This window comes from Macaca mulatta, chromosome 1, assembly GCF_049350105.2.
Source record: "Macaca mulatta isolate MMU2019108-1 chromosome 1, T2T-MMU8v2.0, whole genome shotgun sequence".
Lineage (NCBI taxonomy): Eukaryota > Metazoa > Chordata > Mammalia > Primates > Cercopithecidae > Macaca > Macaca mulatta.
In genome coordinates, this window is record NC_133406.1 from 37,806,394 (window position 1) to 37,831,356 (window position 24,963).

The following is a 24,963-nucleotide window of genomic DNA, read 5'->3' on the forward strand; positions in this document are numbered from 1 at the left end:
TCAAGAGTTCCTTGTGCCTAAAAGTGTGAGCCACCACACTTGGCTCATGTGAAAAAAAATATACATATGTATATTTTTGAGAGTGAGTCTCACTTTGTCGCCCAAGCTGGAATCCAGTGTCACGATCTCAGCTCACTGCAACCTCTACCTCCTGGGTTCAAGTGATTCTCTTGCCCCAGCCTCCCAAGCAGCTGGGACTACAGGCATGTGCCACCATGCCCAGCTAATTTTCGTATTTTTAGTAGAGACGGGGTTTCACTATGTTGGCCAGGCTGGTCTTGAACTCCTGACCTCAGGTGATCCACCTGCCTTGGTCTCCCAAAGTGCTAGGATGACAAGCGCGAGCCATGGCACCCGGCTTCATGTGAGCATATTTAATGCCACAGAACTGTAGATTTAAAAATGATTAAAATGATACATTTTATGTATATTTCACCACTATTAAAGCATACCAAAAATAAGTTGCCAAAGCTCATAGGATTTAAGCTACTTTCACTACTTTCTGATTTTGTATTAAATCTAAGTTTCTGATGCAAAGCAAGACCATAGGCTTGATTTTTAAATGGCACTGCCTACATTAATGCAAATAAGCGTAATAGACAATTTGAAATGCATTTCTCATTCGTGTGAATAAACAAAGTTCCTTCAAATTAACATCTTAATCAACTATATAACCAAAATAACATATACTGTGATATACAAAGTTATTTAAGAGGATGCATTTTTTCTTCCTTCCTTTCTCAAATCTCATATAACTGCATAAATTTAGTCTCAGTATACTGACCCTGCCTTTTAAATCTTTTGCTTTTCTGTTACGTTAGTACTGTCACAGTTTCACCAGAGTTTGCAGCAGTTCCTCAAGCCAAAAGCATGCAAATTGTATTAGGAGCCACAGATTTAAAACAAAGTAGAAAAAGAAAGGAATAGTAGTCAAGAGAAAGGTAAGCCTTCTTCAAAGTATCTGAAAGAATCAACAGACTATAGAAAATGGCTAATGACAACAATTATACTGTCAACAGGACAGAAAAGGAAAGAATGTAACTAAAGACGCAGCCCAATGAAAGTGGAATTTGAGAGTGCATTAGGTAAGAATCTATGGAAAACCAATGAACTATATGTATGAATGCTTTTGGGGGACTGATGATAAACATTTGTACTGGAATAATGTCATCTATTTTGCTAAAATATTACACTGTTACATTTGATCTAAAACATTTAAATTACTTCAAAGATTTAAAATACTATTTAAATACTATCAATAAGCATGTATTTAGTGTTGATTGTACGGTACACTAATCTGAGAAATAATGTGTGTGACAAGAATTATGTAAACATAATTTGAGCCTGATGCTTGATAGCAAATATTCTCCCCATACTTCAAATATACTTTTACAAATTATTGAAATCATCCCTTCCCCTTAAAAGATATTTTCCTGGAAGAACCAAAAATATTTGGTATGTGTGAAGAGCTGTACTAACGTGGGTCAAAGATAAAAATCGAACCACCATTTAAAAAAATAAATAGGCTTTAAGATCTTCTCTTTAACTTTTCCCTTCATATTTCAAATTCAATTTTCAAGCATTTCTCAAATGATTGAAAATATACTAAAAGTTGTAATTTAATTTTTTTTAAAAAAGTACATATGACACCATGGTGTTATAAACTCGGACCCTGAAACATCTAAGCATAACTATGAAACTTTTTTCTATTATGCAAAATACAGACAATGTCCCCTAATTACTATACTAGTAGGAAATACCAGGTAATTTTCTCAAATTAGAAACACATGCCTTACTATATTTGCATAGGTTGAGTATCCCTTATCCCAAATGCTGGTGACCAGAAGTGTTTAAAAGTTTAGATTTTAAAAAAAATTTGGAATATTTACATTATATACTTGACTGCCCCTCCTTAATCCAAAAGTCTGAAATCCAAAGTGCTCCAAAGACCATTTCCTTGGAGTGTCACACTGTTGCTAAAAAGTTTCAGACTTTGGATCATTCCAGATTTTGGATTTTCAGATGAGGAATACCCAACTTGTAGTAATTACAACTTAAATGAATAAAATATGTACACTAGGAATTATACTTATGTACAATAAAATAACTTCATTATGAAATACAAATACATTTTATTTAAAAGGCGTTTCATATATATTTGTTCATATACAATACTTAGATCCAAATGTATGTATTCAAATAATAATTTATAAATTATAAATTCATAGTTATCAGCGAATAATGTATTTACTTCAATGTGTGGGAATACAAATATAGCTTATCATTTTATTATTAAAATTATTATTAAATTTCTCTATGTGCTCACAGCAAATTTTAAGTGCAATAAATGTGACTTTTAGTCATAAAATTAGGTTGAGGCCGGGCGCGGTGGCTCAAGTCTGTAATCCCAGCATTTTGGGAGGCCGAGACGGGCGGATCACAAGGTCAGGAGATTGAGACCATCCTGGCTAACACAGTGAAACCCCGTCTCTACTAAAAAAATACAAAAAACTAGCCGGGCGAGGTGGCGGACGCCTGTAGTCCCAGCTACTCGGGAGGCTGAGGCAGGAGAATGGTGTGAACCTGGGAGGTGGAGCTTGCAGTGAGCTGAGATCCGGCCACTGCACTCCAGCTTGGGTGACAGAGCGAGACTCCGTCTCAAAAAAAATAAATAAAAAAAATAAAAAAAATTAAAAAAATAAAATTAGGTTGAACCTGCTGAATGAAGATTTTAAGTAAAAATGTATATTATCCCAGAGAATCTTAGGGAATCAGTAGGGAAATATCTCAAGTTCAAATATCACATAAACACAAAAAAGAACTGAATGTCCTTTCAAAACTATAATTGTTACCCAACTTATAATAAGAAAATGTCAAAAGAACAGAAAGGGTTAAAAGTATTTAACTAGAAGTTTAATTTTGAGGCTACACACTTTTACTCCATCATCAAGGCTTACCAAATTGTTTTATTTGCTAGAGCTTTAAATGTGATGAAGCAATACCATTTATTTTATTTTGGGATGTTAAGTTTGATTTTGATTTTAAGCTCCCACCTCCCTTATGTTCTTAAATTAATTCATACAAATCCCTGATTAATAATAAAAGGGTTTGCCATCAGTATTCAAAGCCCAGGCTGAGTTGTCATGGCTGAGAGGGCAGAAATCTGCTTGGAGCAATGAGAGAACCCAACTGAATTCTTGGCGTCTCAGTCTATGAATGTGTAAGCACTTCATCTGTTCATGAAATACAATGTTCTGGCAGGCTGAGGGTAAAGGTAGCTGCATGGTTAACAAACTGGAAGATCTGGAAAGCAGCACTACATCAAAGTAATGAAATACACAAGTTTTCCTTATCTTTACACACACAAAATACGTGTTATTTAGTGTAAGCTATCTGTGTTCTAGGCACTTATTCCACCCCTATCACAGCTGTCCATTCAGTGATCTTTGTGGAGGTCACGCATGAATTCGACTTCTAGTAATATTTTATAAAAGAAATTGTTGCAAACCAGAGCATAACACAAGGAAGGCCAAATGACAACTGTTTATCCTTCTTTTTCTTCCTTTTATTTATCCTTCTAAAATCTAGTGGTAGGAAGAATACTCTCCCAGACCTGGTTTCTACTTAGCAGTTATACGGATTTGAGCAAGTAAATGTAGGTCTCTGAACTTCAGTTCCTGTCTGTAAAACAAGAACAGTATCTGCCTTAGAGAATTGTTGTAAAGATAATATAGTAATAAGTGAAAGTACTCTGTAAACTATCACACGCATTGTATAAAGTATTATGTGTCATTTGAAAGATAAATATTAACAGGCAACATATAGTACACACAAGATACTTCCAGTGAAAAAACTGTGACTTTGAAAAGTTAAGTGGCTTACTTATTTATTTCTGTTATATTATCATCATCCTTCACTCATACTATTAATAATGAAAGTAGCTAAAATATACAGACGGTCTCAACTGATCCAAAACCCTTCTGAAATATCAGATAAACATAAATCAAGTAAGAGCATTATCAGAATATATAAATGAGATGGTGTCACTCCCCTCATGAGACAGTGATATAAGCAAAAAACAAATGTTTGTTGCTGTAAGCAACTGAAATATGGGGGTCGTTTGTGCCGCAGCAAAAGCTGACTGATATAAGGACAATCCACAGCTTAGCAATGAGTATTTACATAGTCATAATAATATTAATATTGATTCAACAGAGATTCAATCAGAAAGCTAAAATTAAAAGTTGTGATATAATTATGTTAGAAGGGTCAGAGAGAGAGGGAGATGAGTAAAACAGTTAAATCTAAATGTAACACAGAAACAAATCAATAATGTCTAAAGTTGAAAAATCAAGAAATAGAAGTATATTATTTAGAGTTATGTAGGTAAGGTGCAAAAGACACATTAAAAGAACTGGAAGTCTGGCCAGGTGCAGTGGCTCACATCTGTAATCCTAGCACTTTGGGAGGCTGAGGCAGGCTGATTACTAAAGCTGAGGAGTTCGAGACCAGCCTGGGCAACATGGTGAAACCCCATCTCTACTAAAAATACAAAAATTAGCCAGGCGTGGTAGTGCACACCTGTGGTCCCAGCTACACGGGGACTGAGGTAGGAAGATCACTTGAGCCCAGGAGGCAGAGGCTACAGTGAGTCCTGATCATGCCACTGCACTCCAGCCTGAGAATCTGTCTTAAAAAAAAAAAAAAAAAAAAAAGTTTTTGCCTTACGGGAGCTAGAATAAAATGTAAGAAGGATGCAGGTAAGAGATAATCTTTTTGTTTATAAGACTAATAGTAACATTTGATTTTTTTTAAAGAATGAATGTATTAACTTTATAAAAATTTTAACTCACAAGCACAAAGATAAAAAACTACAATAAAAAAATCAAGGGAAGCAATCATGCCGAATTTATTAAAAAAAGAAAGCTATACAGGCATACCTTGTTTTATTGCACTATGCTTCATTGTACTTTGCAAATACTGTGTTTTTTGTAAATTGAAGATTTGTAGCAACCCTGAGTTAAGCCAACTATTATTGCCATTTTTCCAACAAGATGTGCTCACTTCATGTCTCTGTGTCACACTGAGATAATTCTTGCAATATTTCAAAGTTTTTCATTATTATTATATCTGTTAGGGTAATGATCGGTGATCTTTGATGTTACTATTATAATTGTTGTGGAGTGCTACAAACCACACTGAGAAAGATGGCAAATTTAACCAATAGATACTTTGTGTGTTCTGACTGCTCCACTGACTGGCTGTTCCTGGTCTCTCCCCCGCTCTTCAGGCTTCCCTATTGACTGAGACACAAAAATATTGAAATTATTTGCCAATAATACAATAGTCGCTACGTTTCAAGTAAAACCTAGTGTCAAGTGAAAGGAAAAGGGTTGCACCATCTCTCACCTTCAATCAAATGCCAGAAATGATTAAGCTTAGTGAGGAAGGCATACTGAAAATCAACATAGGTCAAAAGCTAGGCCCCTTGCGCCAAACTGCCAATTTGTGAATGCCAGAGAAAAATTCTTGAGGAAATTAAAAGTGCTATTCCAGTGAGCATACAAATGATACAAAAGTAAAAAAGCCTTATTGTTGATATGGAAAAAGTGAGTGGTCTGGATAGAAGATCAACCAGCCACAACATTCCCTTAAGCCAAAGCCTGATCCAGGGCAAGGTTCTAGTTCTCCTCAAGTCTATGAAGGTTGAGAAAGGTAAGGGGGCTGCAGAAGAAAAGTCTGAAGCTAGCAGTGGCTGGTTCATGAGGTTAAAGGAAAGAGGCCATCTCCATAACATAAAAGTACAAGGTGAAGCACCAAGTGCTGATGTAGAAGCTGCAGCAAGTTATCCAGAAGACCTAGCTAAAGTAACCGATAAAGGTGACTACACTCAACAACCATCTTCAATGTAGAGAAAATAGACTACTCCTACTATTGAAAGAAGATACCATCCAGGACCTTCATGGCTGGAGAGAAGTCAATACCTGGCCTCAAAGCTTCAAAAGACAGACTAATACTCTTGTTAGGGGATAATGCGGCTGTTGCCTTTAAGTTGAAACCAATGCTCATTTACCATTCTGAAAATCCTAGGGCCCTTAAAAATTACTCTCAATCTATTCTGCCTGTGCTTTTGAAATGGGAAAACAAAGCCTGAATGACAGTATATCTGTTTACTTCACAACATGGTTTACTGAATATTTTAAGCCTACAGTTGAGACCCACTGCTCAGGAAAAAAAAAAAAGATTCCTTTCAAAATGTTACTGCTCATTGACAATGCACTTGGTCACCCAAGAGCTCTCATGGAAATGTATAAGGAAATTAACGTTGTTTTCTTGTTTGCTAACACAGCATTCATTCTGCAGTCCATGGATCAAGGAATAATTTTGACTTCCAAGTTTTATTATTAAAGAAATACATTCTATAAGGCTATCGCTGCCACAGACAATGATTGCTCTGATGGATATGGGCAAACTGAAAATCTGGAAAGGATTCACCATTCCAGATCCATTAAGAACATGCGTGATGGGAGGAGGTCAAAATGTCAACATTAACAAGAGCCTGGAAGAAGTTGATTCTAACCTTCATGGATGACACTGATAAGGATTCAAGACTTCAGTGGACAAGTTACTTGCAGACGTAACTGCAAGAGAACTAAAATTAGAAGTGGAACCTGAAGATGTGATGGAATTGCTACAATTTCATGATAAAACTTGAATGGATGAGGAGTTGCTTCTTATGCATAAGCAAAGAAAGTGGTTTCTTAAGACACAATCTACTCCGGTGAAGATGTTGTGAACATTGTTGAAATAACAACAAAAATTTTAAAATACAACATAAACTCAGTTGATAAAGCAGTGGCAGGGTTTGAAAGGATTGGCTACGATTTTGAAAGAAGTTTCACTGTGGGTAAAATGCTATCAAACAGCACTGCATGTACAGAGAAATCTTTTACGAAGGAAGACTCAATCAATGTAGCTATCTTCACTGCTGACTTATGTTAAGACATTGCCACAGCCACCCCAACTTTCAGTGACTACCACTGTGATCAGTCAGCAGCCATCAACACTGAGGCAAGACCTTTTGCCCCACGAAGATTATGACTTGCTGAAGGCAAGCCAGATGATTGTCAGAATTTTTTTAGTAATAAAGTATTTTAAATTCAAGTATGTACTTTTTAAAAGATATAATGCTACTCTACACTTAATAGATGACTGTAGAGTGTAAACACAACTTTTTTGTTTGTTTGTTTTTTAAGATGGAGTCTTGCTCTGTTACCCAGCCTGGAGTGCAATGGTGCGATCTCGGCTCACTGCAACCTCTGCCTCCCAGGTTCAAGCATTTCTCCTACTGCAGCCTCCCAAGTAGCTGGGAATACAGGCACCCGCCACCATGCCTGGCTAATTTTTTTTTGTATTTTTAGTAGAGATGGGGTTCACTATGTTGGCCAGGCTGGTCTCAAGCTCCTGACCTTGTGGTCCACCCGCCTCAGTCTCCCAAAGTGCTGGGATTACAGGCATCAGTCACCGTGTCCACCCAGTAAACACAACTTTTATATGCACTGGGAAACCAAAAATTTCATGTGACTTGCTTTATTGCAATAGTCACTTTACTGCAGTAGTCTGGAACTGAATCTGCAATATTTCAGAGGTATGCCTGTATTTTGATTCTGAAAGGCAAAAAACAAACAAACAGACAAAAACCACAAACCCAGTTAGAATCAGAAGACCTGGTATTATTTTGTTTACTTAATGAAAACCACATAGTATTACTAGTCCCTTTGTGCAGTATCATAGTCTTACATTTTCAATTCCAGATGCCACTGACAATATTATCACAGGAAAGATGTTGCCGAAAGGTGAGACAATATTAAGGGCTAACCTTTTATATATGCAGCTCTGAATTACACATAAGTTAATTATTATCTATTCTACAGATTATCTATGATCACTCAATGCTTTCTTCCTAACAATTACTACCTTTGGCCATTTCAGTAATCTTTCACAGCATCACCAAAGAATGAGAAAATGATTAGAAGTAAATTAGTAAATGTTGCTTCTTTGTTAACAACTATAATGCAGGGTCAGTTAAAACTCAGTTTGTGAATGGTATTATTCACAACACAAATAAATTAAGAAGTAATAGGCAAGGCACAGTGGCTCATGCCTATAATCCTAACACTTTGGGAAGCTGAGGCAGGAGGATCATTTGAGATCAGGAGGACAACACGAACCCGGACGACACAGCAAGACCCCATCTCCACAAAAAATTAAAAAATTAGCCAGGAGTGACGACACATGCCTGTAGTCCCGGCTACTTGGGAGGCTGAGGCAAGAGGACTGCATAAGCCCATGAGTTTGAGGATGCGGTGAGCTATTAGTGCACCAATGCACTCCAGCCTGGGCAACAGAGTGAGACCCTATCTCTCTCTAAAAAAAAAGAAGTAATATATTTTATAAAATAATTTACTATACGATTCCTTTAATTAGTAGGCCAGCATTTAAATTATTGATTTACCAAAATTCGGCCACAGTTTTCTAGAGATACATTTATTGAGCAAAGAACAATATACCTAGCTGTTCAAGGTATAATAACAGAAGAAAGCTATTTATAAATGAGATATTGCTATTACCTGTAGATTTCACTTATTATGCTAATAATCTCTCTCTTTAGCATAAACATATGGAAGCTATCAGACTCCTACAAATTTCAGGTAGTAACTTCTAAAACATAGATAAAAATATGTTTGACACAATCACAGAACATATCTTAACTAGGTAACAGCATCTCATTTAGATATTCTGATATACTCTTAGCCATGCTGTACTTTGAGTTGTAGTTCATTGGCCTACCATTTAGGAAAAAGCACTGGGGCAGAACAACCATAGGAAAATAATTAACAGGGCATGTTTTTCATACCTCTTCATCTTTTACATTCACATCCACATTTTTCGATTTGATGGCTTTGGTTATATGGTCAATGTTGTTTTCCCTGCAGTAATCAAATATATTTTTGTCTTCTTCCCTAGAATAAAAAAAAGAAAGGTCTTTTTCTTACTGGGTAATACAAAAAAGTTACATATTTTCAACACAATCTGTTTGCTGCTGACATAGATGTTAATGGACTGTTTAAAAAAAAATTTACATGAACAGTAATAGTTTTTCAGTAGCTGTAATACATCCAACTCCTGAAAAGACTAAAGTTCTTAGTTTCCCACTTGCCTTACAGGATAAGAGAATAAATTGTTACTCAAGTTTTTAAAATATACATGAAAGTTATTTTCTTAAAGCAAAGAAAATCAATTAGACAAAAAGAGGACGGCATTAAAAAATTCAGAAATCCTTTATAAGATAGTAGAATCAAAGACTAGAAAGAAAAGCTGGGAAGCATACTACATACCCAGCACTCTTCTAAGTATATTGTATGTGCTAATTCACTTAATCTTTCATCCAACAACTTCACTTTACAAATGAAGAAACAGGCAAAAAGGAGACATTAAATGACCTGCCAAATGGTACTACATTTATCAAAGGTAGAATAAGAGCTAGAATTCACTTAGATCAACTGATTTTGTATATAGTACATTTTTCTATTATATTATGCTGCCTTTTGACTAATCAGCTGCAGTCTATTCCAAAATCTGAAGCAGAAGTTCTTAACATGAAATCTATGGGCTCTCTAAATAATGTACAGAATTATCTTTATAATGCAGGTGCATTTTTCTGGCTGTTGTATGTACAGGGGGAAGAACTGTTTCAATCAGATTCTCAAAAAAATCAGTGACTCCCATAAAGATCAGTAATTTACAATATTAACAATCAAACTGCCCCATATGTGGACTGAATGTTATGAACAAGTATAAAGGAATGCATTTTCCGTTCCAAAAGTCAAACTAATGTGTTTTATGACTTGCAATGCCATAGCATCCATTCATCAGAAAGCAAAACACCTGGTCATCGGAGTTCTTATATCTTAAAAGCCAATCTAAACATCTTGTGCCATATACAGTCATAGCTAATTTTCTTAAAAGACACTACTTTGGCATCAGCCATCTAAGCATTCTTTAAGCATCTGAAGTATTTTATTGAGCACCTACTACATGTAAGGCACTGGACAAGAATTTGTTGATAACAGATACAAGGCTAAGCAAGAAAGTTTGCCTTTAAGACACAAACAGTATAGTTGGGATGACACAAATCTACACAGGATTAACATAAAAGCTGAATCCTTAACAAGGACTACAAGAAAAGAAAGGAGAAACAACTTGCTTCAAGCTAGAGAAAATGAAGTAGGTTTTAAGTAAGAAATCATGTTTAATAGGTCTATATGGTCACTTGAAGAGGCCCTGTTAAACGGAAGAGAAAATGCTTTTTCGATCTTATTCTGTAAAGAAAATAAGAAGTGAGGCCAAACCCCAGAAAAGAAAATTCTGATTTTAAAAAGTAGAGCTGCAAATAATACCACTTTAGTCATATTTAACCACCATTAAAAACACCATGTCTCAGGAGGCTGAGGCAGGAGAATGGCGTGAACCTGGGAGGCGGAGCTTGCAGTGAGCTGAGATCCCATCACTGCACTCCAGCCTGGGCAACAGAGCCAGACATCATCTCAAAAAATCAAAAAAACAAACAAAACAAACAAACAAACAACAAAAAAAAACCCATGTCCGCACTTTGGGAGGCCGAGGCGGGTGGATCATGAGGTCAGGAGTTTGAAACTAGCCTGACCAACATGGTGAAACCCCGTTTCTAATAAAAATACACAAATTAGCTGGGAACGGTGGCACATGCCTGTAATCCCAGCTACTCAGGAGGTTGAGGAAGGAGAATCACTTGAACCCAGGACGTGGAGGTTGCAGTGAGCCAAGATCATGCCACAGCACTCCAGCCTGGGCGACAGAGTGAGACTCTGTCTCAAACAAACAAAAAAACAAACACCATGTCTATGAAAGAATACCTTCAGAGTTCCAACTTAAGGATAATAGGGACCTACTTTCTTTCAATCCAGTAACAGAAAACCCACTAATTCAAGAGGCACCAACCTCAACTGTTACAGAAAGGACTGTGTCTTTTAAAATCATAGCAATACTACAGTGCTACTCGCCAATTGTTTTTGAATTGGAAAATAATGGGAAGTTGGTGGTAGGGCACAGAAAGGAAAGCAGAAGGATCCTTGGCATATGGGTTACCCATACTCAGTAATATGAAAGGGTTATTCACAGATGAGAGGACCTTTGGAGTGGCCCCTATTCCTGAGTCCAACTTCCAAATGTGCATGTATACCTATGCTATCAGCAGTAAAGAAGTAAACACAGTACAAACACAAATAAATTTCTATTTTGTTTAATGTATCTTAAATATGTTTCTTAGTCACATCATATACATCAATAAGTTTTTTTTGCTATGTGATTTTTTGGAGGGCAGGTGGCATTTGTTTAAGTATTTGTTTATCATATATAGTTTATCATCACTAAATATGCTAGGCACAGAGATATTAACAAAATACTTCAGGACAGTGTATACATATAAATTAAATACCAAAAAGAGAAGTTCAATAAATTCACCAAAAATGTGCTACAAGGCTGAATGATGAATATAAAAAAATTAAGTGATATTCTTGGGCTTAATTGTTAAATATAGATACCCAATCCCACACCAAATTTTGAGTATTTCACCTTCTACAACCAAGCTGTCTTTATACAATGTCACCATCTAGTGGCCAAAATGAAGAAACATCTGGAGAAACATCATTCCATATTTCCTTTCTTGCCCCCTAACAAAATTATGTACATGTGTAAATCAAACTTTCTCCCTCGACAGTTCTCTAAGAGCTCAATACAGCCTTCCAAAGTCAATCTTGCCCACTATATCCATGCTTATCTGAAATAAAATAATGTGCTAATGAATCCAACCATTATGAAATACAGTAGAGCCTTTAATAAATGTCTCTCCACATCTTTATTTTCCCTCCTTATTTTTTACTTAGTTATCTTGTTCCCTCTCTTTGTTGAATGTGCATCTAACATTATCATATTCATTATCTGTAGATGACTGTAAGTTATGTTTATGATATACTACCCTAAAGTATGTCCCATGTTATCTCTAGCACAAAAAGAAAGTCTCTTCTTTAGGTTACTACAATTTTTTTCTGAAGTTGACAGAAAATACACTTATATTCCTGAAGGAAAAATCACTGGTTTTGACATTCTTTTGAAATATAAGAGCACACTCTATGGGAAAGAGGGATAGTGTTCAAGTACAGCTATCTTTTTCACCCAAACACAGGAAGATCCTTGCCCATTCCTAAATATGTTATCTGTACCATTTTCTACTCAGATAGCATTTTCTTATCAAAAGAATATTTCAAATAGGTCTCATGGCAAGACATATAAAGTCCATTTAACTACAAAAATTATGGAAGGAACTAGCTTGGAAATCTATTTAATAGGCATGTTCAACAAATATTCAATTCAATTCATATATTTATCAAGCACCTGGAAACCAGATATAAAACACAGTATTCTAGTAAATAGACAATGAATAAGTATTTATTGTATGAATGAAAATCCCAAGAAAGTAAGCCAATATCTACAAAGATAAAAACAAATGCCATAATTCCTCAAACTAAGGAATGTATATTCGTGGGCTCTAGGGTACATAAACACCTTTAAAGGGATATACAGGTATAGATCATTTTAAGTGACTCAATCTCCAGCTCTTCAACTTCTTGCATTCTTTACTAAACTGACCTACCTGAAAGGGTTCCTGTGGCAAATATTCCATTACCATTCTCCTTTTCCACATTCCCTCTGCTCAAACACTCTTCTCCTTATTTATGAAGAAGCATTACACCTCTCTCCTTACTATAGTTAGTATACTTCAGGAAGTATAACCAAAAGACTGAGGCAAAAAAACATTCTGAGTGATTTCTCTTGAGGAAGACAGTTCATTCATGAGGTCTCATTAGGACCATGGCTAAGGCAATCCTCAAAATGATACACTTTCCCTGGCTCTATTTTTATGTTCACAAATAACCATTTAACTGTTGATCTGTTTTTCTGGACTCCTCAATTCTCAGAAAGGGACCCAGCACTTCAATCACTACAAAGACATAGTCCCTTTGGTAAGCAAACAAGCATTTTAGTTTACACCTCAGTTTGGGGTCAATTTTATTATTCCTACTCTGTCTCTAAGGGTCTGCTTGATCTACGGATCTTTTTTCTACATCTTTGAGGTTGACTGATCAATGGTAATTCACCAAAAATTCCACTCTGTGAAGTTCCTTTGGAGCTAGTCTTTCCAGGATAAAAGCTTGCACTGCACACTATCTTCCAAAATTCAGTCATACTGCTAGTGAATATTACTTCTTTGTAGGAATTTAAGTTCCTAATTTACTTGTTGGATATATGGCCAGTTGTTGATCTGAAAGGCAAAGAAATGTATTCTGTTCAAACATAATGTTAGAAAATAATGCTGTCATCTCACTGATTTCAACTGACTTACGTTTTTCAACATTCTGTATATGCCAAATACGAAACTCAAAGTCTAACATTGATTCTTTTTAATATAATCTTTCACATATCTAATCTTCATTTTATAAATAATACAATTTTATATAATCTTTGATCTGATGAAACCATATTTTAAGTTGAGATTAAAAAGTATGTTTTAATTTATAAATATAAAACAACCATACAGGCATATATTAATTTTACTTACAGATGTTTCTCTCCCTGAAAAAAAGAATCTATTCTTACTCAAAAGTGTTTAGTGAAGCTGGTTTAAGACTTATATGGGGTAGGATGTGGTAGCTCACACCTATAATCCCATCACTTCGGGAGGTTAAGAAGGGAGGATCACTTGAACCCAGGAGTTTGAGACCAGCCTGGGCAACATAGTAAGACCCTACCTCTACAAAAAAAAATTTCAAATTAGCTGGGTGTGGTGGTGCATGCCTGTAGTCCTAACTATTTGGGCAGGTAAGATGACAGGATCAACTAAGCACAGGAGTTTGAGTTACAGTGAGCTATAATCACGCCACTCCACTCCCGCCTAGGCAACAGAGCAAGACCCTGTCTCTTAAAAGAGGAAAAAAAAAAAAGAGGGGAAAAAAAAAAAAGTTATTGGGGAGGAGCAAAATAGGTAAAATCAACTCCTAACTCAAGGATTAAATAGTCATGGCTGCCATACTTAGCACACTGAAAACCCCCACTTCTAATTAATATTTAATTAAAATTACAGATGTTGATTTCACATTGTAGGATACTGTTTTTGACTCTCAATCTTACCAAAGACATCGAATGAGAATCTATACTACAATACTCAGGTAAAATCTTCCAAATAGTACCTCCTTTCTGAAAAACCTTGGTTTAATCCCTGGAAGAGGCAAAACATTGCTTGGGCGGTAACCACGTTCAAGAAGTCTAGCCTTCCTAACAAAGTACTTAACAAAGAGTTTTTTTGTGTGTTGTGCTGATCTTAAAATCATTCATGAGGCTGGGCGCAGTGGCTCACGCCTGTAATCCCAGCACTTTGGGAGGCCGAGGTGGGTGGATCACGAGTTCAGGAGATGGAGACCATCCTTCCTAACACGGTGAAACCCCATCTCTACTAAAAATACAAAAAATTAGCCGGGTGTGGTGGCGGGCGCCTGCAGTCCCAGCTACTCGGGAGGCTGAGGCAGGAGAATGGCGTAAACCCAGGAGGCGGAGCTTGCAGTGAGCTGAGATCCGGCCACTGCACTCCAGCCTGGGCGACAGAGCGAGACTCCGTCTCAAAAAAAAAAAAAAAAAAAAAAAATCGTACTTGAAATCCTGGATGACAAAGAGATATTTGGAAACTATTACCTTGTCATATTCATTGATTCTGAATGCAAATTTTTTCATGTTAACATCTCCTATGAATCTTATAATCTGCAGCATCTTATAATTAAATGATGGCATATTTTTCTTAATAGTATTTAAACAATGGTATGCAGGAGTCAAGGCGGTAATAAGGTAGGTTCAAAATACACAGTACCCAATGGACTAGTGAATGACCAAAGGAATTCGTGTAAGCTGACCCTTAAACAACATGGAGGGTAGAGGGCACCAACCCACTGCATCGTCAAAAATTTGCATGTAACTCGACTCCCCAAAAACCTAACTACTAGTAGCCTACTGTTGACCTGAAGCTTATCGATAACGTAAACAGTTGATTAAATTTTGTATTTGTGTTATATAGTATATTCTTACAATAAAGTAAGCTAGAGAAAAGAAAATGTTACTAAGAAAATCATAAGGAAAATATATATTCATTAAGTGGAAGTGGATCATCTAAAGGTCTTCACCTTGTTGTCTTCACAGGCTGAAGAGGGGTTGGTCTTGCTGTCTCAGCGCTAGCAGAGGCAGAAGAGGTGGCAGGTGAGGCAGGCACACTCAGTGTAGCTTTGTGAAAACACACCATCATTTCTGCCTGACTTTCTAGTTTGTTTCTCTAAAAGTTTTTATACAGTACCAATCCTTCTTCCACCATTTGCTTAAGTTTGGGTGCCCATATAAGGGTCCATGTAGTGAAAGTCAAAAGCAGTCTTACATAATCAGAATGCTTCTGCAAGATTGTCTAATGTCAATCTGTTTCGGGCACTGTTTATTCTACATCTTGTTTCTCATCATATCTATCTAGTTTGGAAGCACTCATTTCCATCAAGTCATCTTCTGTTAACTCCTCTAGTGTAGTGTCTATTATCTTCTGAATTTCTTCAAGATCTATATCTTAAAACCAACTCTGCCCTTGCCCTGCCACACATTTTTGCCATACTCACAATCTTTCATGATTTCCTTGACTGGCTCTGCTGTAAATCCTGTGAAGTCATATATAACATGTAGACAGTTTTCTCCAGCAGAAATTTATTTCTCCAGGCATGATGGTTTTCACTGCCCTTTCTATAATGACAGTTTTTCCAATGGATCCTTCCCGACCTTCATGATGTTCTATCAGGGTTCTCTTTCGTGGTGTTGACAATCCTTTCCATAGACTACCATGTGTAACGAGCCTTAAAGGTCCTTATAACCCCCGATCTAGAGGCTGAATTAGAGATGTTGTGTTTGGGAGCCAGTAGATTGCAGTAGATGCCTTCAGTGTTGAACTCATGAGTTTCTGATTGGCTGGAGAATTGTCCAATATTGAAAGAACTTTAAAAGGTGGTCTCTTACTAGAAAGGTACTTCCTGACTTCAGGGAAAAAGAATCAATGGAACCAATCCAGAAAAAAGGGTTCTCATTGTCCAGGTCGTCTTATTGTACAACCAAAAGACTAGAAGATGGTGTTTACCTTTCCCTTCAAGGCACAGGGGTTAGCAGCTTTATAGATAAGTGTAATGTTGATCATAAACCTGCCTGAATTTGCAGAAAACAGAGTTAGCCTATCCCTTCCTGCCTTAAATCCTGGTGCTTGCTTCTCTTCCTTACTAATAAATGTCCTTTGTGGCATTTTTTCTTCCCCCAGAATAGGGCATTTCTGTCTACATTAAAAACCTGTTCATGCAAATAAATATCCTTTCCCCTCAATGATTTTTTTCTCCAAGTTCGGGGTACATGTACAGGATGTGCAGGTTTGCTACATGGGTAAATAGGTGCCATGGTGGTTTGCTGCACAGATTGTCCCATCACCTAGGTATTAAGCCCAGCACCCACCAGCTAGCTGTTCTACCTAATGCTCTCCCTCCCCCCATCTCCCAAGGGGCCTAATGTGTGTTGTTCCCCTCCATGTGTCCACGTGTTCTCATCATTCAGCTCCCACTTATAAATGAGAACATGTGGTGTTTGGTTTTCTCTTCCTGTGTTAGGTTACTAAGGGTAATGGCTTCCAACTCCATCCATGTCCCTGCAAAGGACATGATCTTGATCCTTTTTTATAGCTGCATAGTATTCTACATTTTCTTTATTCAGTCTATCATTGATGGGTATTTAGGTTGATCCCATGTCTTTGCTATTCTGAATAGTGCTGCAGTGAACATATGCATGCATGTAACTTTATAACAGAATGATTTATATTCCTTTGGGTATATACCCAGTAAAGGAATTGCTGAGTCAAATGGTATTTCTGCCTCCAGGTCTTGGAGGAATTGTCACACTGTCCTCCACAATGGTTGAACCAATTTGCACTCCCACCAACAATGTATAAAGTGTTCCTTTTTCTCCACAATCTCACCAGAATTGGTTGTTTTTTGACTTTTTAACAACAGCCATTCTGACTGTTACTAAGAGAGAGGCATAAGATGGCATCTCATTGTGGTTTTGATTTGCATTTCTCCACCGATCAGTGATGTTGAGCTTTTTTTCATGTTTTTTGACTGCATGTACATCTTCTTTTGAAAAGTGTCTGTTCATGTCTTTTGCCCACTTTTTAATTTTTTTTTCTTTAAATTTGCTTAATTGTTGCCTCTCGGTGAGAAGAAGCTGTTTCTCCTATTATTTTGACCTTTCTAAAGTCAAACCTCCTTCTAAACTTATCAAATCATCCTTTGCTGGCATTATATTTTCCAGATATAGATCCTTCACCTTCCTTTTGCTTTAAGTTGTCACAGAATGACTTTTCTTTTTCTCAAGTCATAGTAGAGTCTATAAGTACGCCTTTCCTATAGCAACGCTACACCTACATAAAAGCTGAACTTACAATATGAAATCAAAAGATATTGCACAAAAAGTGCAAGGTTCTTGTACTTGCCAGTGTAGCTGCAGTGATGGTTCACGAATTCCCTTTTCTTTTCTTTCCCTTTTTTTTGCGATGGAATCTCGCTCTTTCACCCAGGCTGCAGTACAGTGGCATGATCTCAGCTCACTGCAACCTCTACCTCCCGGGTTCAAGCAATTCTCCTGCCTCTGCTTTCTGAGCAGCTAGGATTACTGGTGCACACCACCACTCATGGCTAATTTTTGTATTTTTTGTAGAGACGGGGTTTCACCATGTTGGCTATGCTGGTCTTGAACTCCTGACCTCAGGTGATCCACCCACCTTGGCCTTCCAAGGTGTTCCCAAGGCCACCCTGTGAGCCACCACACCCGGCCTATCCCTTTTCTTTTTTACAGAAGTCCTTAATGCTGAATTAATTTATCTTGAAATAGTAGACAACCATAGCTACAGACCTCAATCTACAATACATATCAAGCAATTCAACTTTTTCTTATAATGTCATGACTTTTCTCCGCTTTTTGGGAGTACTTCCAGCATCACTAGTGGTACTTCATATGGGTCTCATGGTGTTATTCAAGGTGTACAGTATAGTGCTACACACAATGATAAAATACTCAAAAACCACAAGAGATCACTTTTTACTGTTATGCCCAGTTTACTGGAGAGACGAACTGCTCACCTGGAGATGATGAGCGTCTTGGCATTTTAAGTGGATACTAGCAACACCTGAGTTCACCACAATAGCCATAGGAGGTAGCAACAAAATTACTGCAGTAATACGGAATGTACTACAGTTAATTTCATGCAGTTATGATTTAATACTGCATCTTTGCTTTTTTTACATTTTTCTGGATTGAGAATTGCACCAGATATGGTCTGCTAGTGTTTATGTGCCTACATTGTGATTAACTTTTTATAACAGATTTGAATACATTTTATGGTAGTAAATGAAAAAATGGACTAGTGTCTACATATATTTTACGCATTCATGCCATATCTTTTTCTTAATTTTTTTGGATATTTTAGGCTATGTAGTTCATCTGCAAGTGTTTTCAAATTGTTGCAAATTTCCAAAAAAGTTTCCAATATATTTATTGAAAAATATCAGTGTACATTTTCATTGATAATCAAGTGGAAAAATATCAAGTGGACCTATGGAGTCACAACCCGTGTGTGTCAAGCAGAAATTATATTTTGAATCACAATTCCTGCACTCACAGTGCCATATCTGCAACTGGTTTCAGGCAGTTATAGAAACAAACCAGTTAGTTTTCCCCCTTCCTGTTATATGATAATGGCAACATCTTCTTCTACTACATAACTATTTTCAGACTGAATTATATTAATATATGCAAGGTACTCAGTTCTAGGTCTAGAAAATTCTTAAAGCCTTCAAATTGAAACTTCCATTTGTTATACTATTTATGTTGATAAGGGTCCCTTCAAATAAAACTACATACATTTTTATGTATTTTTCTCACAATCTTTCAATAAAGTATTGACAAAGAAAAAATCAATGACCCAGATATTTCTTACAGATAATTAGTTATACTGGAGAAGTTACTTAACCATAATTTATAAAGACACCATTTACTAAAAATGTATTTCCACCCCTTAAAAGCTGCTTAACCTTAAACAAAGTTGATTGAAAATTTCTGATACTTTAAATGCCAATAATATAAAATGTAGTTGAGTTCTAATCAATCTCTGGAAAATCAGTTGCCATATCAGAAAAAGCACAGATACACTTTCCTAAAAGTCTCTACAGAGCTGAGTTACATTCTCAACCATTAAGGTAAGTCTAAAATCAATAAGATAATTGATCCCAAGGAAATATCACCATCAGTACATTGATAAATGAAAGACCAAAGTCTCGAATTTTACCGGTACATTTTTAAAAGCATTAAATGGAAAAGAAATTTTATTTTAAAAAATTTAACTGAAGATACTCACCATAGTAAATAGTAACAACTATCAGACTCAATTTCATTAATTAGAGATTATAATGATTCCTCAAACATTTCCAGAGCCAGCATAGCACAGTAATTAAGAGCAGAGTTACTAACTATGTGACCTGGGCAAGTAAGCTAATTTCTCTGAATTTCAGTTTCCTTATTTGTAAAACAAGAATATTAACAGCATCGATATTTAATAGGGTCATCCTAAAGACTAAGAGAATACATATAATATAGTACGGTTACTATACTAGCATATAAGAAACAGTCAATATATGTTAACTGTCATTATTATTTATCTTAAGAATTTAGCATATGTTGTAAGCTGGGGGTCAATCCTCATACCCTACATAAGTGTCAATTAATCTAATAAATATTAATTAGAACTTCAAGGAAAAATAAGCCAATGTGTTTGGAACACAGTGAACAAGGGGGTGAGCGGAAAACTGGCATTAGATGAGATGGTAAGGGGCCCTGTTCATATTATTTGTAATACATATTCTGCTTCTCATTACTGTAATGGATACAGTATACCCATAACCTCTATATATCTTTATATATGCACACATACATACACACAACAAATTTTGTAAACAAGCATTTCATAGGTATCACATACAGATAAGGATATGGGAAGAAGAGAAAGAAAAACTAGATGGGGTAGACAGGAAAGAGAGAGCAAAATGGGAAAAAGAAGAGGAGAAGAAAAAAGAAGAAAACAGAGAGGAACAGAAGATGATGGTTTTAGTTGATGAATGACCCTTGGTTCAGAAAGGGCTAGATTTGTGTACATGCTTGGTTGGCATCATGATACTGAGCACACAGGAGGTAAACGAAGCACGCTAGAAAAGGGTGAATATGAGAGCCAGGAGACTCTTACAACAGTTACTGTTTATGTCAAGACCCACATGTCCCAGGGGACCCATTTTCACATAATCTATAATTATCTCTTCGCTTTAATCGCCTTGTCATTCCTGAGGCTCTCATGGGCACTGGAAGAGGAAAAGCTCATTAACTAAACCTTTTCTCCTCTCTCCAGCCACCCATGGCTTTTAATTGCTTGGTGTGTTATTATCTAGGAGTGCAACTGGAATCATTTTCATAAGAAAGGGAGGTAGAGAGGAGGAAGGGAGCCATAAGTCCCTAAGGTATGCACCAAAGACAAACCTTTGCTTTCTCAATTATTTATGCCAGCTGAGGTTTTACAGGCTGAATAAATCCATAACTCAAGTTCATTCTGAGCAGTCAGATTCTCCAGGGGGAGTTGCCCACTTGCCTATACACACTTGTGTAGTCCTCAAAGAATAACCAGAATGTAACAAGACATATGTCATCCAATTTATCACCTATCACCAAGGTGTTAACACAATGTTGATCACAGGCAACATAGTGAAATAGGGAAGTATTACACTACCACCAGCCAAACAAATGGAGGGAAGCTTTTTGGTGCTTAAAGGCAGTGGTATCATTAGGATAGTGGTGTTCCAGAATGACTTGGCCTGTTAAATGCATAAAAATTTAAATATTCAATTTTTAAAAACACAAATATGTATAACACACACTCTTGAAGCTTAAGAATCTTTAAGTAGATTTGTTAAAAACAGGCTGCAATCTAACAATGTGAAGCTTTGAATAAATAGAATTTTATAACATCTGATTTTAGAAGTAATTTACAATAAAACTATACATGTTACAGCTTTTTCTCCAATCATATCTCTTTCAGGAAAATTTTAGAGTATAATTTATGTGTGACAGGCTTTTATGCTACTTCCAACCTAGTTCATATTTCACCAAGAATACAAAATTAAAGCATAAAACAATCACTTTCATTCTAATTTTTATACTTATAGTCTTCCATTTATAATCAGGACTAGACAGCAGCCAATGAAAAGATATTTGGGAAATATTTTCAAAATCCATTATTGTTTAAAAATGGAAACTATAAGTTAATGATGAAAGCATCTCTTTGAAATTCTACAGGCTTTTGTGTCTGACCACAAGCAGCGACCTCTGGTATTTTCTGCCAAAACACTTCATTTGTCTCACAGAACAACTAATCAATTCCAGAGCCCATCAATCATTTCAGTTGTATACTAGGTCTGGTCTTGCTTAGAGAAGGTCCAGATGGCTGTCTGTGTAAGTGGAATTAATAAAATTCTAATAGATTACATGACATCGAACTACAAAATATAACAGGGAGGACCAAATCTTATTGCAGGGTGGTGTGGGTACTGTTCAATCTTCATTTACTATATTTTTAATTCTTGCCCTAATTTCTCAATTTATGTGCAAACTTCTAGATCAAACCTTTGAAGCATATAAGTAACCAGAAGCAATTTCTTGTATATGTAGTGAAGAATCATTTTACTCTACAAACCCCTATGCTTATTAACCAGTGCTTTTTCTGCCCATCTGCAGTATAAATGAAAAACACAGCTGATCTCAAAACTAGAGGTTACTCCCTGTTATAAGATGTGTTACTTTCTTGTTTCTATAGTTCTAAAAATATCGGCTCTCCCTTCCTTGTTTTCCATTTTCTTTTGCAAAAGCAAAAACTTGTATTTAATTATATAACCAGAATGCCATGTTATTTTAGCTCCTAACATCAGCTCCTTGCTCCTCTAGGGACCCCCTCTGCTGAGTAACAACACTATTTATAAAAGCTAACAGTTACACAGTAACTTTTTTTGCACCAGATACTGTTCCAGGATGTCTGTGTATTGACATAATCTGCTAAGTATCAAGTGAGACAAGTACCATAATTATCCCCATTTTACAGGTAAGTAACTTGCCCAAGATCACACAGCTAGTAAGTGGTGGAACTAGCATTTGAATGTCAGCAGTTTGGCTCCATAACTTTTTGTACTTAATTAGAATACCCCTACACCCCCTCAATTATATTACAGAACAATTAACTAGCTTCAGAATGAGAAACTGATGTCAGAGCTCTGCGATATTAACACAGAGATCTGAATCTCTGACATTATATTGATACTTTCTATGACAGAGTGGAAAGCAGGAAGCAAGCTCAGAATTGGCCCCCGTGGCCCTTGGCTCAAGAACATTTACCTTAAAACTAAAACTCATAACTCATCATCTATTATACAATACACATTCATCAGAAAAGCTGCCAAAACAATGGAACCCAAACTTAACCAAATGGATTTATTAGATACTGATTTGCCTGATCTTTACAAATGTAAAAAAAAAAAAAAAAAAAAAAAAAAAAAAAAAAATCTGGAGTTTATATATTAAAGTATCAAAACAAACCTTTAAAACACATTATTTTATGTCCTTTTTTAAAAACAACAGTTCCATAGAAAAGAATTTTTGCTTTCATCCAAGTCTACCATTTGATGCTTCTAAAACTCTAAAACCTACTGTCACTTTCACCTCAGTTAAACATAATTCTACCAAGAAATTGCAATTAACATCAATTAAAGCACAACTTTCTCTTAGAAAAATAAAACACACCAGATATATTTCACCAAAATACAAGCATAATTTGATTACATAACTTCAACAAATAACCCATTTTCATTGTTGCAATTGCATTCTGACATGTAAGAAACTATAGAGACTACATCTGGCTCTTCACTGGAATAATTCAACATTTCAGTATATAAGAATTTTCATGCCAGGCACAGCACCTCATGCCTGTAATCCCAGCACTCTGGGAAGCCAAGGCGGATGGATCACGAGGTCAAGGGATCGAGACCATCCTCGCTAACATGGTGAAACTCCACCTCTACTAAAAATACAAAAATGAGCTGGAACTACAGGCGTGATGGTGCGCGCCTGTAGTCCCAGCTACTCAGGAGGCTGACGTTGCAGTAAGCTGAGATCGTACCATTGCACTCCAGCCTAGTAACAGAGCAAGACACTATCTCCAAAAAAAAAAAAAAGAATTTTCATTATGGCCTAATTTGTTATAATGGAATTCTACTACACTATAAAAAGAACTCTCCCAATACAAGAATATGATTAGTTGCTGTAATTTTTGATCTGCTGTAGTAACAAAATTACTGTGTTTGTAATAAATGGCTTTCAATGGCTTGTTCACATTCATGTTTCTTACTCTTTCTTAACATGTTAATATGTTCAGAATATGAAGATTTAGATGATATCATAAGACTGATACTTAATGAAGAATTCTTTTTAAAAAGGCCAAGTCTAACCAGTTTTGCCCACAAAGGTTCATATTTCATTCAATTAATATTTATTAAACATACTTTCATGAAAATGCCAAAAGTAGTATGAACATATTATTCAAAAGTGAAGAAGCTGAGAAGCACAAATATTCACAATGTTTTGTGTCATTACAGGTTCATAATAAATGTGTGTTGAATTAAAATCTCTACAAAAACAAACTATAATATTCTTTGTCATTGTTTATCATGGCCAAAATTCTAAATACTGATTTAAATCTAAGAATCGCTTCACTAGCAATTGGGTGGAGGATAAAGGAAGGAAGATTAACCCTTTCAACACAGTTTAATTCTATCTCAGGATTTCTACTCTCACTACAACTGGAGTACATTTGATTTGCTTCATGTTCTGTAGGGCTGCTGTGATCAGTCATGTCATCAGACATTCGAAAAGACACTGTATTCAGTATGTCATTTTGAAAAATACTAGAGTCTGGGAGCCCTTAAGGAAAATAGCATACAAAATAAAGATCATAATTTACAGAGAATTGATTGATATTGTTAGAAACTTAAGCAGTGACTTTTTTTAAAAGAAGGAAAGTCAAGAAACTATCTCAATTTATTTATCTAACTAGGAAAGAAAAATAGCCTATACATTTTTTGTTGTTTAAGGGAAAGAGGTGAGGATGGGCATATCGCAGAAGAACCAAACTAGCAGCTCTCAGTTTTACAATAGGGCTCTTAGGCTAACTCTGCAGAAGCAAGTCACTAAACTATCAGTTCTTCAACAGAAGCAGCTGTGGCTGCCTCCCAAGTTCTGAGCACTTTCACTGAAGATCTACTAAGTTTGGGGGACTTCCTCAGATAGTGAGAATGCAAAGATGGGTAAAATATGATCCTCACTTTCAAAAACTAAGTTAAAAGTATTTCTAGGTATACAGTTCAGTAGTGTTAAGTATATTCACACTGTTGTGCAATCTCCATAACTTTTTCATCTTGTAAAACTGAAACTCCGTCCCCATTAAACAACTTCCCATTTCCCCTATCCCCTAGCTCCTGGCAACCACCATTTTACTGCCTCTCTCATTTTTGAATACTTTCTGTTTCTGTGAGTTTGACTACTTCAAATACTTCATGTAAGTATAATCGCAAAGTGTTTGTGTCCTTGTGACTTGTTTATTTCACTTAG

The 24,963-nt window shown here is 36.2% G+C and overlaps 1 protein-coding gene across 1 annotated transcript in view; it reads right to left on the bottom strand.

Moving 5' to 3' along the window:
* ACBD6 (acyl-CoA binding domain containing 6) overlaps window positions 1–24,963 on the bottom strand; it is a 209,313-nt gene that overhangs the window by 107,698 nt on the left and 76,652 nt on the right. Inside the window, 1 exon segment of the mRNA NM_001261348.2 lies at window positions 8,918–9,023. Within this exon segment, the coding sequence (NP_001248277.1) occupies window positions 8,918–9,023 (106 nt within the window).